This window comes from Myodes glareolus, chromosome 5 (genome assembly GCF_982192425.1).
Source record: "Myodes glareolus chromosome 5, mMyoGla1.1, whole genome shotgun sequence".
Taxonomy (NCBI): domain Eukaryota; kingdom Metazoa; phylum Chordata; class Mammalia; order Rodentia; family Cricetidae; genus Myodes; species Myodes glareolus.
In genome coordinates, this window is record NC_142030.1 from 106,144,341 (window position 1) to 106,162,123 (window position 17,783).

Consider the following 17,783-nt stretch of genomic DNA (forward strand, 5'->3'; position numbering starts at 1 on the left):
TTTATTAATGGCTATCAGACGGATAACCTTGAATTTCCAATTTAGGCTCTCTTCATAGAACTGACTGCAGAGAAAAATGGCAGGTGCTATAAAATGCAGCCCCAGCATTCACCTCCCTCCCTCCCTCCCAACAAGCCCTTTTGTTCCTAGGTAGAAGATAAATACCTGTCTTCCTCCTAACTTAGTCTTAAAGTAACTGTTTAGAATGGAGAGTGAACCCACAGAAAAGCTCTTGTACCTTAGAGGACGTTTTTCCCTATCCACATGCGGTCATCGAGCTAAAGCTAGTCACTGTGATAAGACGGCCTGGTTAATAAAGCGTCTCCTGTAAAAACCTGTGTTCAGATCCCAGACCCATGTAAAAGATGGGGGCAGCAGTGCAGGCCTGTAAGCCCAGCGCTCCGAGGCTGACTCAGGAGGGGACCGGTTCAGTGAGAGCGCCTACCTCAAAATACAGGGTGGACGGTGGCTGAGGAAGACACCCGCCATCAGTCTCTACCTACAGGCGCATGTACACATGTACTCACACGCACACCCGCCATCAGCCTCTACCCTACAGGCGCATGTACACATGCACTCACACGCACTCACACACACACTCACGCACACAAGAACCATCACACCACACACACACCACACGCAGAGACACATGCACATGCCTACTCACACACAGATGCACACACAGAGACACACATACACACACACACACACACACACACACACACACACACACTGCTCTTCTATACATCTGCTGGACTTTTCTTAAAAATTCCTCCCCCTGAATAAGGAAAATGTGGTATACTTATACAAAGTAGTACTACACAGCAGAAAAAAATAACAACAGCTTGAATTTTGCAAGAAAATGGATGGAGCTAGAAAACATTATTTTGAGTGAGGTAACCAGACATAGAAAGACAATTATCACATGTACTCACTCATAGGTGGTTTTTAAACATAAAGCAAAGAAAACCAGCCTACAAACCACAATCCCAGAGAACCGAGACAACAATGAGGACACTAAGAGAGACTCACATAGATCTAATCTACATGGGAAGTAGAAAGTAAAAAAAAGACAAGATCTCCTGAGTAAATTGGGAGAATGAGAACCTTGGGAGAGAGTTGATGGGGGAAGAGGAGAGGCAGAGAGGGAAGCAGAGAAAAATGTAGAGCTCAATAAATATCAATAAAAAAAAAATTCCTCCCCCTGAAAAATATAAGTTCCTAGCCATTACTGCTAACTCAACAGGAAATTCAAGGTGGTTTAGTTTTCTTACCCCCTACACAAAGATTACAAAGCAGGGATGATTCTGTCTATCAGCAGCAAGGTGGACAAGACTCACTGGCACTCAGACACTGCTACCCTAGAGAACAGTACTCAACCTGGAAGCCTCTCAGTACTAACTGACCTCTGGGAATGAAGGTGACTGAAAACAACATACTCCCAACCCTGTCACACGGGGTGATGTTATAATGCTCATATTCGGGCAGCTCTTTTCTTCAGTCTCCTCGCCATTGATCAAACTCTTCTAATTCACGTACTGGCTTTACTGGAGCAAGCCGTCTCCCTTTCTCCAGAGGGGACCCAGACAGCCACAAGGCCAGTCACTCTTACCCACCCTTTCCAGTCGTGCTCCTGTGGTCTCTTTTGTACCTCACTGCTATGACTTCATGTTTGCTCCTGCCGGGAGTGGACAGCACTAGGGGTGAGGCCTGCGGGGTAACTGGGACATGAGGGCGGAGCTCTCCCAGACCACCTATGTGAGGGTTGGGGGAAACTGGCTGGGCCTCCTTGCCCTTCTGCGGTGCTCTTTCATCCCCTCAGCACACAGTTACGGGCTTCAGCCTGGACGCATAGCCCAAGCCCTCCACACCTGGAGCACACACGCCTGCAGCACCCTGATCTGGACGCTGGCCTGCAGAGCTGTCAGGAAAACATTTCATAACTGCGAATGGCCAGTCTGTGGTTACTTTGCTACAGTAGCAGGAAGGGGCCGAGACAGTCCAGTAAACTAAAAACCTGGGGACAATCCACTGCTCCTGTACGCAATTATACTGCTATTGCAATATGGAGCAGCAGGCCACGTTCCCGCCGCCCGGCTCCTGGTTAGTTTACACCCAAAATAATTACACGGAAACTGTATTCTTTTAAACACTGCCTGGCCCATTATATCTAGCCTCTTATTGGCTAACTCTTACATATTGATTCAACCCATTTCTAATAATCTGTATGTCACCACGAGCTCGTGGCTTACCGGGAAAGACTCAACATGTCTGACCTGGCAGCTTCATGGGCGGCTCCGCTTTCTTTCTCCCAGCATTCTGTTCTGTCTACTCCGCCTAAGCTGCTGTCCTATTAAAGGCCAAGGCAGTCTCTTTATTAACCAATGAAAGTAACACATAGACAGATGACCCTCCTATATCAACTGCTGCACACAAGGCAGCCAACTCCTCTTCTCACTCAACCACTTACAGGTCTAGTCAACTCCAATGTGTTTTGAGTTGTCATCACTGTTGGGAATGGGGGGAGGTGAGACAGAAGAGATGCCCCCAAGTAATTTAAATGTAATCCGCACAAGGATAAACGTTGATTTCCAAATGCTTCCTTTCATGAAAAGGTGGGAGGGACAAACCAACAGGACTGAAGAGATGGCTGAGGATTGGCTATTCTTCAAGAAGACCTGGTTCAATTCCCACCACCGACATGGCAACTCACAACTGCCTGAAACTCCAGACCCAGGGACTCCAACTCCCTCTTCTGGCCTCTGCAGCCACTGTACTCACATAGTGCACAAATACACAAGCAGGCAGAATACCCATACACATAAAATAAAAATAAAGGTAGTAATAACAACAACAACAACATTAATAATATTAATAATAGAGAGAATGCCCCCACAATCCAGCCCAGTACACACCTGAACACAACGAGAGACCAGGCCAAAGTAACCTTCACCCACTATACCACAATTAAACAGCCCACACTCCTTCAACTTCTGTCTCCCAAAACAATGCTGCTCTGCAGATTTTACCACTGCTGGCTATGTAGGAGCAATATAAATCATACCAAGTAATGCAATGACAGGGCTGGACCAACTGGAAAGAAAACACAGGAAGACTATCATTCTGGATGCTAGAAAACAGGCATAATGCTGCTGAGCATACTTCCTATAGGGTAGTCACTTTGCGTGAATGTGCTTTTTTTATCCTTTTATCCTGGTGACAACCATCAGCCTGATATTGCTAATTTTACCCAAGTACTGGAAGACCCTACAGTTTACAGAGCATCACACAGGGAGGGAAGGAGGGAGGGAGAAAGTGTGCATTCTAGCATAACAACCTGTGTGCAACAGTCCTTCCAGGACTGAAACATTCCATCTGGCAGGAGGCTCCTTTAAGCAGGAAGGTAAACTATCAAAATAGCTTCAGGAAGTCCCTGAAACCCACCAGACTCACTAGACCCCTCCCTGCCAGAATATTTATTTAAAAAGCTGAGAGTCCCTGTCAAAGTGAAGCTGAGCTGCAAAGAAGACTCTTAGAGGAGAAAAGCTACAAAAAAGACTCAGAGACCATCAGCCTGGCAGAAGCAGAAACCAGCCGAGCTGCCTGGGAGAGGTCTAGACCAACTGAGGCACAGGAAAAGGACATGCTCCGACCTATGGAGCAGCCTGCAGGCTGTGCAGTGTGCACCAGGTTCCCAGCTTTATGAGCTGTCACCCATGCTGGGGTGGGCCTCAGTAATGAAGCTGTCATTGAGTCATTTCTGCTCCTATAAGTAACCCCTCACCCATACTCCCATAAGTAACCTCAATAAAACTCACTGGTTCACCAAGTTAGACATTGGTGATATCCATATTAGGTTGGTCATAGGCTCCCTATCTGGGGTGAATAGATGTGTGTGTTGTGTCTCCCCATGAAAAGTTTGTCACACAACACAGTCTGTCTGACTCTAGATTTCAAGGCTCCTCGCTTCTCCATTATAAACTGCCCACTTCACAGGACTGGAGTCACAGAGCCGATGAGTGAAAGCCCTGATATAGAAAGTCCTTTCTAAGCATCTCTGCAGCTTTGGAGCATCTGCCAGCAAGTGACGAAATACGAAGCTGGACCAACCAAAGGCAGGTCATGATTTCAGAAGCTATGAAGATGAAGAAACAATCGCTAAGGTAAGATTTAGAGCACAGCCCCCCAGAGACTCAGTACAGTACCTGTCCCCTCCCCTGGTGGTGACCCCATTTCCAGGTATGCATTCCCTGCCCTAAAGAGGATGCATCAACTTTGGAAAATAGCAAAAGAAAAAATGCATTTTTTCCCTTTAAGCAAAGGGATCAAGATCTCAGATACACTTGACTACCTTGCTGCCTGAGGGAAGGAGGTAATGCCACTTAGCCTGCCCCCTCCACTTGCTCTCTTAGCATATAACAGAGCTGAACAGAAAGGAAACCAGCACACCCAACACAAACAAAGCCAGCCTGCGCTCAAAACTAATAGTGTGAGTTTTTAAGTAAAAACTTTAAAACATTTTTAAAATCTAAAAGGCAAAATTTATATGGCATACATATCATACTCTTATAATCTGAAGGCAAAAGAGGTAGAAGCCCCTAAATACTAGACCATCTTAGACTCCACCCCAAAATAAACTTCAACAATGCATGAACCCCTAAACTGTCCTGACTCCATTGAGAGTCAGACATTCCCCTGTGTGTACAGATAGACTAAGTGTTTTTTGAATTCAGCTAAATTCAACAGGAGGTTTTTCTGAAGTCCACCTATCAACAGTTGCCCTCTGTGCACTTCGTGAGCTTCTGCTGTCCACATCCACCGGTAGTAGTTTGGGGGCCCTGGGTCTCATTCCTTCTTATTCATTTTACAAGAAGATCTAACACTATACAATCAAAGAGCAGGGTCCCAAAAGCCAGCCGCAAGCCACTCCTGGGGACGAGATTGGCAGCAGTCGGTCAGCCCCAGCACACCCCTCACAGGGAAGAGCACTGGCTTTGCCCACCGGCTCTGAGTCCATCTTTTTCTCAAGGCGATGTGACTAAGCTATCGGTAGCTTGCATCTAAAACATCTCAGATGAGCAGGGAAGTGAGTCCTTGAGAAAAGAATACAGCAGATCTGGGGCGAGCTAGAAATGAGTCCTCAGGCCCAGCTGCCTAGCTCCCTACTCGTAGCTCCCCTTCCCACGGAGGCCTTAAGACACCTGGCTCAGTTTACATTCCCACTTATAAGATACCCTGGGATGGTTTACATACCCAGGCATTTGGGGAGGGCTCAGCTGAAATGCTAAAATATTATACAACTCTTGTTTCAATTTAAAACACTGTAGTGTGTGGTGTGAAATGTATTTGTGTGAGAGCAGGTGCATCTGTTCACAGCACTCAAGTGCGTGTTAGAGAACAACTTTCCATGTGGGTTCTAGGTCTCCAACTCAGGTCCTCGGGCAGAAGCAGCAAGTGCTTTTACCCATGAGCCATCTCGCCTGCCCAGAACCCTTTAAAGAGTTCAGTTTATAGGTAATTCATACCTCACAATTTTAGTATGCAAAAAGGAATGGCATAGACCTAAAAGCATAGCATAATCATCACCATAATCATCTTGAGTCAAAGGAGTTGGGGAAAAAAAGGACAACGTCTCCCTTGATGATGCACTTAAAGTCTTAAATAATGAAAGACACACAGACAGAAGGAAATGGAGTACACAGAGGCACACCGTGGCAACCATGGAACGCTTGGCTACACCTCGGGGCTGTCAGGCCCCTGGAAGATCCAGGAAACACTCTCTCCATCTTTCCTCATAAAACAGTGATTTCAGACACAAGACTATCAGTGGCTTTCAGGTTGGGAGATGGCTCAGTGGGTGAAGAGCCTGTTGCACAAGCATGCGGACCTGAGTGTGGGACCCTGGCATAGAGTTAGGCCTAGCAGCGGCGTCTAGAGTCCAGGACAGGCAGCTCCCAGGTTTGCTGGCCAGACAATGTTGCTGAAATGGCAAGCTTTGTGAGAGGCTCTGTCTCAAACAACAGATAAATAAATAAACAAATGAGCAAAGGCCCGTGCCCTGAATTTCATCCACGGAACCTGCATAAAGATGAAGGAGAAAACTGACCCTACAGCGTTCTCCTCTGACCTTGACATGCAAACCATGACAGAGGGCCACTACCTGGAATTGTGCATATATACAGCAGTAAGTAAAGTTAAAAGAAAACAGATTATGATTTAACATTACATAACAAAAATTTTAACATAAAAAATATTCATATCTACATTTCTAAACGTTCATCAAAATTATTTCATGGGGTTTATTTTCTCAAGAATATCTTCTATGAATCCAAAATCAAACTTATCATGTAGGCTATTCACAGTCAACACACAATAAACTATATCCTGAAGCCTGAAATTCTTTTTTTTTAAGATTTATTTATTATGTATACAGTGTTCTGGGGCAGCAGATCTCACTACAGATGGGTGTGAGCCACCATGTGGGTGCTGAGAATTGAATTCAGGACTTGAAGAACAACAGTGCTCTTAACCTCTGAGCCATCTCTCCAGCCCTGAAGCCTGAAATTCTTAATAGTTCCTAAATTAATTCCACTACTTTATATACACACACAAGACATGTATGCACAAATACATGGACGCATGTGTACACATACCACATATATAAAAAAAAAGAGTTTTCTCTCTTTATTTGTTGAAACAATCACTAACTGTGACATTTTCTTTATGCTCCCATAAGTGCACCTACTAAAACAGGTGGAAATCATCAGGTACCGCAGACTGCTTTAGAGGCCGCCTCCACCAAGTCAGAATATTCAGGCTGATTCCCCTGCCTTGTGCAGAAAGGCAACTGTCCCCTTTCTGTTGGATTTGAGGCCTGTACCACAGGAAGGAATTCATGCCTTAGAAGTCCATGAAGTCATGTCTGTAAGGTAAGACTATTACTGTTATCCATGCTGTCAAATTGCCTCTGAGTACTATTTATATCCCTGCCCACGGACAGTGCTCTCTCAACCTTGGCCACAGAAGCTGCTTCCACACTGGGAAGCATGCACCACCTACAGAGGCTGATGGCGGTCAAAGGGTCGAGAATAAGGGGCTACTGAGTGCTCAGCCCTGAGGGGGTTTCTATCAACCCACCCTCATACGGCTCAGGGAATATCACAGAAAGAATGGCAGAGCCAGGGGATGGAGAAGAGTGTTCTGAATACTGAGTTCTATACAGGACTTGGCTGTGTGCTTGTTAATCTGCACGAGATCAGTTAACGTTAAGTCACAGCACTAACCGGACTCGGGGGGTTACTTAAAAAAGTGAGGGGAGATCGAAGAGAGAGGGAGATATGTTGGTGGGGCAAGGGGGACATTGGAACCAATATATGTTCAAGATATAGAATCAATTCTATATTTGATATACACTACATATATAAATATAGAGTATATACACTGTATGAAATTGCCAAGGATAAGCAATATTTTAAAAATAAAATAAAGCCTGCCTCTGGCATGCCTCGTCACATAATCTCAGAGAGGTTTCTTCCAGACTTCTCTCAGGAGGCTTCCTGGGATGGAGACTGAATAACCACGGGCTTATCACCAAACACTTCCCTGGAGCTCTCAGGTGCCTGGCAGTCCGTGAGCACTGAACAAATGCTAGTTATTGGTAAACACCAGCTTTCAGGCTGCATCAGCCTCACTGCTGGCTGCGCGTGCTCACCCAAGACGGTTCTCTTTGTTTGCTCTTGGCATTCAATTAATGATCCCTTATCTGTAGCCTTATTTAAATTTTAACTTTTGAAAACAAGGCAAAGTATAAGAGTTGTATTAAAAAATAAAAAGAACAAGCAAAATTTCCCAAAACCCAGGGTCCTCTTTCAATGGATTCATTTGCTCCAGTAGCCTTTACACACACTCTGGACAGGATCCCCAGCCGGCTGCTGCTCTGCTCAGGGACTTTATTATCAACACTAAACAACTCCGGCTTTATCTTATTACAGAAGATCTGAGTCTCCTGTCCCAGGACACAGGCTACCACGCCAGGGCTACAGGAAGGCATGCAATATCAACTCCACAGAAGTTGACTTTGAACAGCTCATGTATTATTTGACCCCAGTTACATATCCTCATTGACATCTTTTATTGACCACATGCTACCTGCACAGCACTGTGGCAGCACCCTGGCTGACGGAGTCCTCAAAATGACTTTCCGCGGAAGGCAGCACTGGCTCATCACAGCACAAAGGTCAAAATGGCAAAGCCAGGATATCTGAATTATTTCCAGTACAGTTTGTTGTATGTCATATGCGTGTGCGTGCGCACACACACGCGCACACACACACACACACACACACGCACCCTTGGAAGTCACACAGATGAAAAGACGTGCCCTGAGGCTGTCTGCTTTTGCTTCACACTGCTCCCTGTAGCTTTCTACTTACAAGAGAGGCATCTATTTTAACTGTACCAGAGAAATTAACTTGCCAACACCGCAAAGTCAAGAAGAGCCTCTTTCCTGGCCTGCTAAAGGATGCACCACTTGGCGGAACCAAGCAACCAGCCAGAAAAGAAACAGAAGCCACTTAATCGGAACCCAATAATCTTTTCTGGCTCTCCTCTCAAGGACACAGGAGGGAAACAGAAGCCTCAGGAAAGGAGCCAAGGCTAGGAGATAAGCAAGGGGGAGAAGCACCTCCCTATCTGTCCATACATCCACCGCTGCCCATAAATTCATGGGTTCAGTGAGCTCTGAGAAGTGGCTTAGACTGACCTTTCCACAGCCACAGACAGCGCCGCCAAAGAGGGCCCAAAACGGGCTGCTACTGACTTAACTTCTTCACGGCTTTCACTTTCCCATCACGGCTTTCCAACTGAGAATTCCCTATTAACCTTTGTCTCGTCTTCCCACTTTAAGCACTCATACACATTCCCATGGGACAATTCACAAGGGACTGTTTACCATCTCACACCGTACAGCATGCCCCTGCCCTCCCGTACACCTGAGCTCCCCCTCCAGTCAGACCGTATCAGCCTTTCTATAAGGAATTAGGAAGCTCCAAATTCAAACGCCCAGCAGTGTGGTACAGGCCTTGAGACAGCCGTGGATGGAGGCAAAGTTCACAAATACTAGATTAAACAAACCTACCCTGCCTAGACACCAGCCATATAGTGTGCAGAGATGACTCCCATCCTCTCCACACAGTGGGACTCCACAGCAAACATCTGCCAAATTCCAGAAACCTTAATTATTAGGTCATCACTCCAAACCAGTCACCTGACTTCTCCAAGCATCAATTTTCTCATCTACAAAATGGAAATGACACTAAGTATCTCATATGGTAAAAAGTAACTCCTCTCAGCGTCACCTGGCGCAGTGGCTGCCATTATTATCCCAGAGTGCTGTCCATTGGTCCGCAATTGTTTATCCAGAACTTGAATTCAGGTGTGTTCTGGGACACAGACTTTGGGGGGTTGTATGAATGTAAACCATGCTATTTAATATTGAATATTCTCTGAGATAGCAACAATAATCAACCTCCTTCTGCAGCAAAACATGTCCTCAGCAGCTGGGAAAGAAAGCCTGTGACGCTTCCTGGCAGTTCCAATGGCAAGTAAGCCACGGGAAAAGGGTTTTCAGGCTTTTTCAGCTCACAACGAGAGCTGCTTTGTGGCTACGAGAACTGCCATGAAGGCCTGTGGCGGTGTGTTGACAGAAGCTACTGTGCTCACCTACAGTGCTGGGAGAAAGGCTGGAGGGCTGTATTCACAGAAACTGCCCTCCTCTAGGATGCTGGGTGTCCACAGAGCTCGGTGTAAAGGTGGCAAGATTAGCTGAGAAAACTGCACAGCCTAAGTCCCCTCACTGCCTCAGGCTGCCACGGACACCAGCCTCTCAGGGGAGCTCATTCTTTTGGAACACGATGATGGTGGGAACATGATGGCTCCGCATACGTGTAGGAATGGAGCCCAGCATCTCTGCTTGGGTGAGCGGGAACATGATGGCTCAACACACATGTAGGAATGGAGCCCATCATCTCTGCTTGGGTGAGTGGGAACATGATGGCTCTACACACATGTAGGAATGGAGCCCAGCATCTCTCCTTCCTTACACAATGGTGAGCGGGAACGTGATGGCTCCTTATACGTGCAGGAACGGACCCCAGCATCTTTCCTTTCCTTCAGACTGTAATCAAAGAAACCAGAAAGGAAGTACCAAGGGTTGGGGATAGTCGTGCAAGCCTATAGTCCCTGTACTCAGGAGGTAAGGGCAGGAGAATCTCTGTGAGTTTGAGGCCAGCCTGGTCTACACAGAGAGTTCCAGGTCAGTAAGGGCTGCATTGTGAGACCCTGTCTCCAAATAAAAAAAAAAAAAAGAAAAGAGAAAAGAAAGGAGGAAGATGAAAAAAAAAAAGGAAAGAAAAGGGAAGACCAGATCGCTGAGAACAGCCATGTTCAGAACTTGAGGGTTTCATTTTATTTCTGATATATGGGTAATCTAAAGAGAAACCTCATGAGTGAGAAGGGCCTCCAGTCTCCCACGGTCACTTAACAGAGTGAAGCACTTCACAAGGTATTCCACATTAAACAGCACCCCCATGCTGTGCCCTGGATGTATAAGTATTTAAATTTTCAATTACACAGTGTGTGTGTGTGTGTGTGTGTGTGTGTGCCTGTGCACATATATGAGAGGAAGGGACAAACAAAGGCACAGGTGTGCCATAGTGCACATGTGACGTCAGAGTTCTCTCCTTCCGCCTATGGGATTGAGCAGTTGAGCTCGGGTCACTGGTCCTGTGCACAAGTGCCCCTACCCACTGAGTCATTGTGACAGCCCTGTACCACTATTTAAATAACCAATTACTGAACCCTTAAATGACTTGACATGTTAGTCTAGAGAGATGCCTCACTGGTTAGGAGTTCTTGTTCTTACAGAGGACCTCGGTTCAGTTCCCAGCACCACATGGTGGCTCACACCATATGTAATTCCAGTCCCAGGGGACCTGATGAGGACACCAGGAAAGCATGTGGTGCACATCCATTCATGAAGACAAGACACTTACACACAAAATAAAGAAATATTTTTAAATGATTTGGTATCGGTGTGTGTGTGTGAGTGTTATGTGTTTACATAGGTGTATACATATGCACATATGCATGCAGAGAGGGCAGAGGTCAACATTAGTTGTCCTTCCTCTATTGCTTTCCATCTTCTTTGAGACAGGGTCTCACTAACCCTGGAGCTCATGGATTTGGCAAGGGTAACTGGTCTCCACTCCCCTCAGCCCCTGCACTGGGTGACAACCCTGTGCCACTGCATCCAGGGGGAGCTGGGGATCTGAACTCAAGTCCTCATGCTTCACAGGGAGGCACTTTACTACTGAGCTCTCCAGCCTCCTCAAGATGACTTCAACCAGTCAAGGAAGCCCAAAGGCAGTTCACTGTACCTAACAGTGACAAACTAGCGTTTCAAATCGGCATCAGTGAGTCTGAAGGAGAGAGCTACACCAGGCAACGCTGTTCTAGGCAATCTTTAATCCTGAAAGAAAATACTAAAAATAAACTTCTCTAATCTAAACTAATGCTCCATTCCCAAATTACATGCAAATGGGGATCCCCACTATCCACCTGATGGATCATTAACATGCTGAAGGAAAAGAGGCCATCAGAGTTAGATCAAGGCAGGCAATGTTACTGATCGCAAGGCCAAAGTTTCTGTGAATCAAGTTTTGCTGGGACATGCCCAAGCCTGTTCATTCACGTACTGTCTTTAGTTGTGTTTGTGATCCAGATTACCCGAATATTTGCTAGATAACCATGTGTTCCCAATGCCTAAAAATATCGATCTGTTGGGCCTTTAGGATCTTATGGAAGGCTGGACCAGCAATAAGAAGGACCCATACTTAAGAGTCAAGCCCATAATCACCAGCAAGAATTACCTGATGTATCAAGTTAAGATGCTTTCCTGCCACTGTGATAAAGCAATGACCAAAAGGGACTGGAGAGTTCAGAGCATCTCCTGCTCCCCCAGAGGATCCAAGCTCTGTTCCCAGCACCCACATCAGGTGGCTCGCATGCCTGTAACTTCAGCTCCAGGGGATTCTTGAATATCTGCACTCATAATCACCTACACATAATAAAAATATATCTTAAACAAAAGAACACTAACCAAAAGCAACCTGGGAGTAAAGGGTATACTGGGCTTATTTAAACTTCCAGATCACAGTTCATTAATAAGGGACGGCAAAGCAGCAGCCTGGAGGTGGGAACAGAAGCAACAGCCGTGGAGGAATGTAGGTTACTGGCTTGCTCTCCCTGGTCTGCTCAGCCTGCTGTCTTAAATAACCAGGAACTGCCTGCCAGGGTGGTATCATCCACAGTGGACTAGACCCCTTACGCCAACCATTGATCAAAACATTTCCCACAGACAGGCCCATGTGTAATGGAGAAAAGTCCTGAACCGAAGCTCCCTTCCTAAGTGCTCATGAACGGCACAGAGGAACCCTGACTCCATGGCATTGTTTACCTTTCCTGTCAGGAAAAGAAACTGGGAGAACTCTTCCGAGTTCAATCCCCAGCACCCACACAATCTCCATTCTGAGGGGCCCAACAGCAGCCACAGCCAGCCTAGATGCTAGCAAAGTTTCAGGCCAGGTGAGAGGTCCTACCTCAACAGAAGAAGAAAAAGTAGCTCCTGACAAATGACCCCCACGACTGGACTTTGACCTCTACACACGACCCTCCACACACAAAAGGAAAAGAATAACATGAGTACTGTTGCTTTAGAGGCCAAAGTTACATCACCTTCCTCCTACTGCATCTCTTTAGTCCTTAACTTAGGAGAGTCTAGAAGTGCAGCTTCAGAGTTCTGTTTGGAAAGCTAGTCTCCTCTATTCCTACGATTTTAAAATTAAAGTCTAATGAAATGTACTTCAGATGCTCAGAATTCTTCACTACGATTAGAAGAAATAAAAGAGACGGAGCAGAAAAGGTTAGTGTCCAGATTTCACCAAAGCCAGCATTCACACCTGAGGAGCAATCTATATGCTAAGTCCACCCCTGTATCCAGCATTTGCTGAGCCCCTACCAGGTTCAGGCTCTGGGCTTCAGTTGGGAACAGAGAACTGACAGAGCCAGCACCTCAATACTTCCAAAGGAGGGGGTGCTCCGTCCTGCAGGATTAAAACCACAGAACAAGCCTGGATACACAACCATCTGTATTAAAGCAGCAGACGTCAGAACTGGGGGCTCCCAAGTGACATGGCACTCAGTTCATCTGCGTGACAAATGGATTAGCGAACCTGGTCACAAGTCCCAATCTTTGTCACTTTACTTCCCAACAACCTGCCTTTGCTGGCTGGCTACCTCCCTAGCAGGCACGGTGGCACACATATGCTGTCTTCCCAGGACTTGGGAACTGGAGACAGGAGAAACATGAGCTCGAGATCACCCAAGTTCAGGCCATCCTGGGCTACATAGAAGACCCTGTACCAAAAAGAGAGGAGGGAAGAAAAAGGACAGGAGAAGAAAGGGGAGGGGAAGGAGATGGGGGAGCAAAGATAAAAGAATTACTCCTCAGAGTGTTAGTTAAAACGTCTTAAACCTTCCCTCCTGTGACTGAAAAAGGATGGAAACTTCAAGGTTCCGCAGGAAGTGGTGCTGCTTACATGTCTTGCCCAGAATCCCACGGGTTTCTATGCGTGCCCATGCTGCACCCGCCTGTTTTGACCAGCACCCCTAGACAAGGAAAGAGCCACCACTAAGGAGCTTAGCATGCAGCGGCAGGAAATAACTGAGACTCCCTCATTCAGTGCTCATAAAAACTTTATTATCTGTCTGGGGCAAAGCTCAGTAGGTAAAGTGCCTGCTGTACTTGCACAAGGACCTGAGTTCAGATTCACAGAACCCCGGAAAAGCTGGCCTTGGGAGTGCATCTATAACCTGAGCACTCCTGTGGGATGAGGGAGGAGGGATCAGAAGCTTCCCAGAAGTTTGTGGCTCCGCTAACCTGGCACACACAACAGTCGTGAGCACACACAGCAGTAGTGAACAATAGGAGACCCTGCCTCAGACCAACTGACAGGCAAGGACCAAGGCCTGAGTGCTGCGCTGTGACTCTCGGAACCCGTGTGAATAAAGTTAACTTGGGACCGAGGCAGAGCCACCAATTAGCTCACTGGAATTAGTCAGAGAAGCCAGGAATACAGATAGCAAGGTCAGACAGGAAGGAGAAGGGAGGGACTTGGGGTTCTGGGACGTTTGGTGGGAAAAGGTGCTGGCTGGGTAACCAAGAAGAAAGGGAAGGTCAGCTGCTGATTCTTTCTCTGCTTCTTTGATCTCTAAGGTTATTCACCCCAATAACTGCCTCTTGAGTTTTTATTGGAAATAGAACAATTCAGCAAAACACAACACCTGAGGTTCTTCAACCTACACCACACACCAAGGCATACGCACATTCACATACACACAAGCATGCGTGGATACAAAACAATCTTTTAAGGGACTGGAGAGATGGCCTAGCGGTTAAAGGCATCAGCTGCTCTTGCGGAGAAGCTACGTTTGGTTCCCAGCACCCACATGGTGGCTCTCAACTGTCTGTAACTCCAGTTCAGCTCAGGGAGATGGCCTCTTCTCGCCTCCATAGACACCGCTCGCATGTGGCGCACAAGCAAACATGCAGGCAAACACTCATACACATAAAATAAATATAAATAAATCTTTTAAGATTAGTAAATAATCTGATTATCCTGACATTATAAATGGGAAACCTGAGGCTCAGAGACATTACAAAGCCCAGTGAAACAGGCCCCACAGGTTGCTAATTAACATAGTATTATCTTAGCCATAATCTCCCCTTCCTGGTACAGTAAGACTCATACCCACCCTCCTTCCTGTGAACACAGACTTCCCTTAGGAGAGGGAAGAGCACCTTTGCTGAGACCAGCAGTTAAGCAGGAGGTGGAAAGTCATCCTGGACAGGCATCAAAAGGCACTGCCCAGCGGCCCTCACTGCCCAGTGTCACTCACTGCCCAGTGTGACTCACTGCCCAGCGGCCCTCACTGCCCAGCGGCCCTCACTGCCCAGCGGCCCTCACTGCCCAGTGGCCCTCACTGCCCAGCGGCCCTCACTGCCCAGCGGCCCTCACTGCCCAGTGGCCCAGCAGGGAGGGACGAGAGGAAGTAAGGGAGACTGGCCAGGCACATGCACAGGGTCTGTCACAAGCTCGGAAAGCACTCTTCCCCCCCCCCAGCCCCCCATATTACCTCAGCTACTATTAGTCTTGCTAAATTTCCGACACACTCAGTGTCTCTGCCAAATGTTTCTTACCATGCACACAGAGTGCATAGCGGAACCATGGCTTAAACACATAAGCTGTCGACCCTGACAAGCACAAGGGGACTCTACCTGACCTCTCAGGGCCAATGCTCTCGCCATAGAGCGCCAGGTGGACTGCATATGAGATAACACTCACTGACTTCTGCCAAGTAAACAGACCGCGACAGGATTTCAGCTCAGTTTCAAGGATGGGGGACCCACAGGTATACCCAGTGGTGAAGGACTGTTACATACGAGGTAATGTCTTAACAATAAGAGTTCACCGCTCTTGGTTAAGATTGGGGCTTAAATGTGTGTGGAATGTGGACCAAAAGGAACCCTGTAAGCACCAGCTCCTAAGTCCAAATCAGCCTCAGGCACCTGAGTCAAGAAAGAGGGGCACAAGAGAGCCGGTGTCTGTGGCCACCTGACCAAGTCTACCGCACTGCCAGCAGCCACGCAAGCTTCCTACCCTCAACCCTGTCCACTCAACCCTGTCCACTCAACCCTGTCCACTCAACCCTGTCCACTGCCAGCAGCCACACTGCCAGCACACGCAAGCTTCCTACCCTTCCGTCCCTTCAACCCTGATCTGGAGACGCCACCCTCTGGGAGGGATGAGCCGAAGATACAGGAGGGGGCAGGTGAAGAACACCTCTTCAGGGCTTCAAGCGCCCTGTAGTTTGCATTCATGAAGCTCAACCTTGAATGGTAAATGGTCCATGTTCACAACTTAAATGGGCTGTGCACCGCCACCTCCCAACAGACACCCTTCACCTACTGCACACGAAAAGCCCTAATCTTCAAAGCCAAAAGCTATCCTCTAGCCATTACCCATGAGTCAAAGTCACTCCTTGACAACCGAAGACAACTGAAACTGTTTCTGGTCAGGTACCAAGTTCAAAAGCTATCATCCTCTGGCCATTACCCATGGGTCAAAGTCACTCCTTGACAACTGAAACTGGTTTTGGCCAGGAACCATGTAGATTTCAATAGTAATTTGAAAGTAAAATGTTCTACATTCTGACCCCAGAGACAATAGTAAAGACACCTTTTACTTGTGAAAGACCAGTCACCAAGGTGTCCAAACCTCCAATGTCAAGACTGCAAATGTTTTTAAACGTCCCCACACAAAAGTTTCCCCCACTCTTCCCATAATTTGCATGCATAATGTGATTGAAGTCGAGGGATCAGGCTGCTAATACTTCCCAAACGATTTTTTCCGGACCAATTTCAATCTGCCAAGACAGCCTTACCACCTTCAAGAGCACCTCCTAAAGCAAGGCTTACCTTGTAATTGCTAGAGTTCACCCAAGAGGTAGCGAGTCCATCCACAAGCTTATCTAACATGGTCTGGTCATGCTCAAGGTCAGCAGACTTCTGCTTGTCTGAGAAATAGTCTATTAGTTCCTGGCCAACCTGCAGCCGTTTCCCCACATCCTTCTGCAGCACCTGGGCCAGACAGGACTCCATTCGAGGTTCCATGGTAGGATTCAAATCCAGATCCGGCCAAGGCTAGGGGGCGGTCAGGATGACTCCCTCCCGGTAGCTGTACCGGGAGGTGGCCTCTTTGTTCGCTGAAGGCTACTAAGAGTGTGTGTTTCAAAGATGCAATCCGGGGAATGGCAGCAATGCACCATGTGTGTCTGAAGAGCAGCTGGTCGGATATTAAAAGTCCAATTTAAATAACTAGTAGGCGATAAAGGCGAGAGTGGTGGAGTGATGACCCACGACTAGGTCTGAAATCCTTCATAGTTCAGCAGTCCATTCTGAAAAGGAAGAGAGGAGAACAAATCAGCCAAAGGGCAGAACATGCAACTGTTAGGAAGCATTTCATCAAAGACAAAGACACTCCGGATCACACGCAGGGTGGGAAGCACGAACACTTGGCAAACAGATCAGAAAAACATGAGTATTATTTTTATTAGCAGAATGGCAAAGCCCAAAGGATTGAGCCAGAGAGCTATGTGCCTGGTAAGCTGGCACTTTTCACAGTTCCCTAGCTTGTAAACGCACAAGTTAGGAGAGCAATCTTCTGCTTCCAGTGGCTTCGGACCCTCACACCATGCTGAGAGTCATGGTAGGCACTGCCCTATCATCTACCTCTCAATAAACTCAGTCCTAGAAGGGCACGGGCTCCTCTATACACCCCTAAAACAAGCTTGGTCACGTCAGCCAAAGGCAAAGGCAGCACCTACACTGTCCGTCCTGCTCTGCAGCTTCACAGCGGGATAGCCGCCTTTCCAGGCAAAGGAGAAGAGAGGCAAAGGGAAGGAGATAGCTGTTGGCACGGTATTCTCCGTTGACAGCAACTTCACTAGGGACTATTTGTTATGAAATGAGTTCTCAAAATCAAGCTCGGCACTGTAAACACATAAAAAAAGAAAAGTACTAAAGCGGAGTTTGGAGTTTTTGCAGTGCTGAGGCTTGTACGCAGGAACTTGTGCCTTCTAGGCAAGGGTTCTACCACTGAGCTGAC

General features: G+C 47.1%; 1 protein-coding gene across 16 annotated transcripts in view; it reads right to left on the minus strand.

The window, feature by feature from the left end:
* Clasp1 (cytoplasmic linker associated protein 1) overlaps positions 1 to 17,783 on the minus strand; it is a 217,653-nt gene that overhangs the window by 169,123 nt on the left and 30,747 nt on the right. For all 16 annotated transcript variants that reach the window (XM_087906617.1, XM_087906616.1, XM_048443840.3 and 13 more), the window contains exon 2: positions 16,595 to 17,073. In XM_087906617.1, the coding sequence (XP_087762743.1) occupies positions 16,595 to 16,789 (195 nt within the window). In that variant the 5' untranslated portion in view covers positions 16,790 to 17,073. The remainder of the gene's footprint in view (positions 1 to 16,594; positions 17,074 to 17,783) is intronic.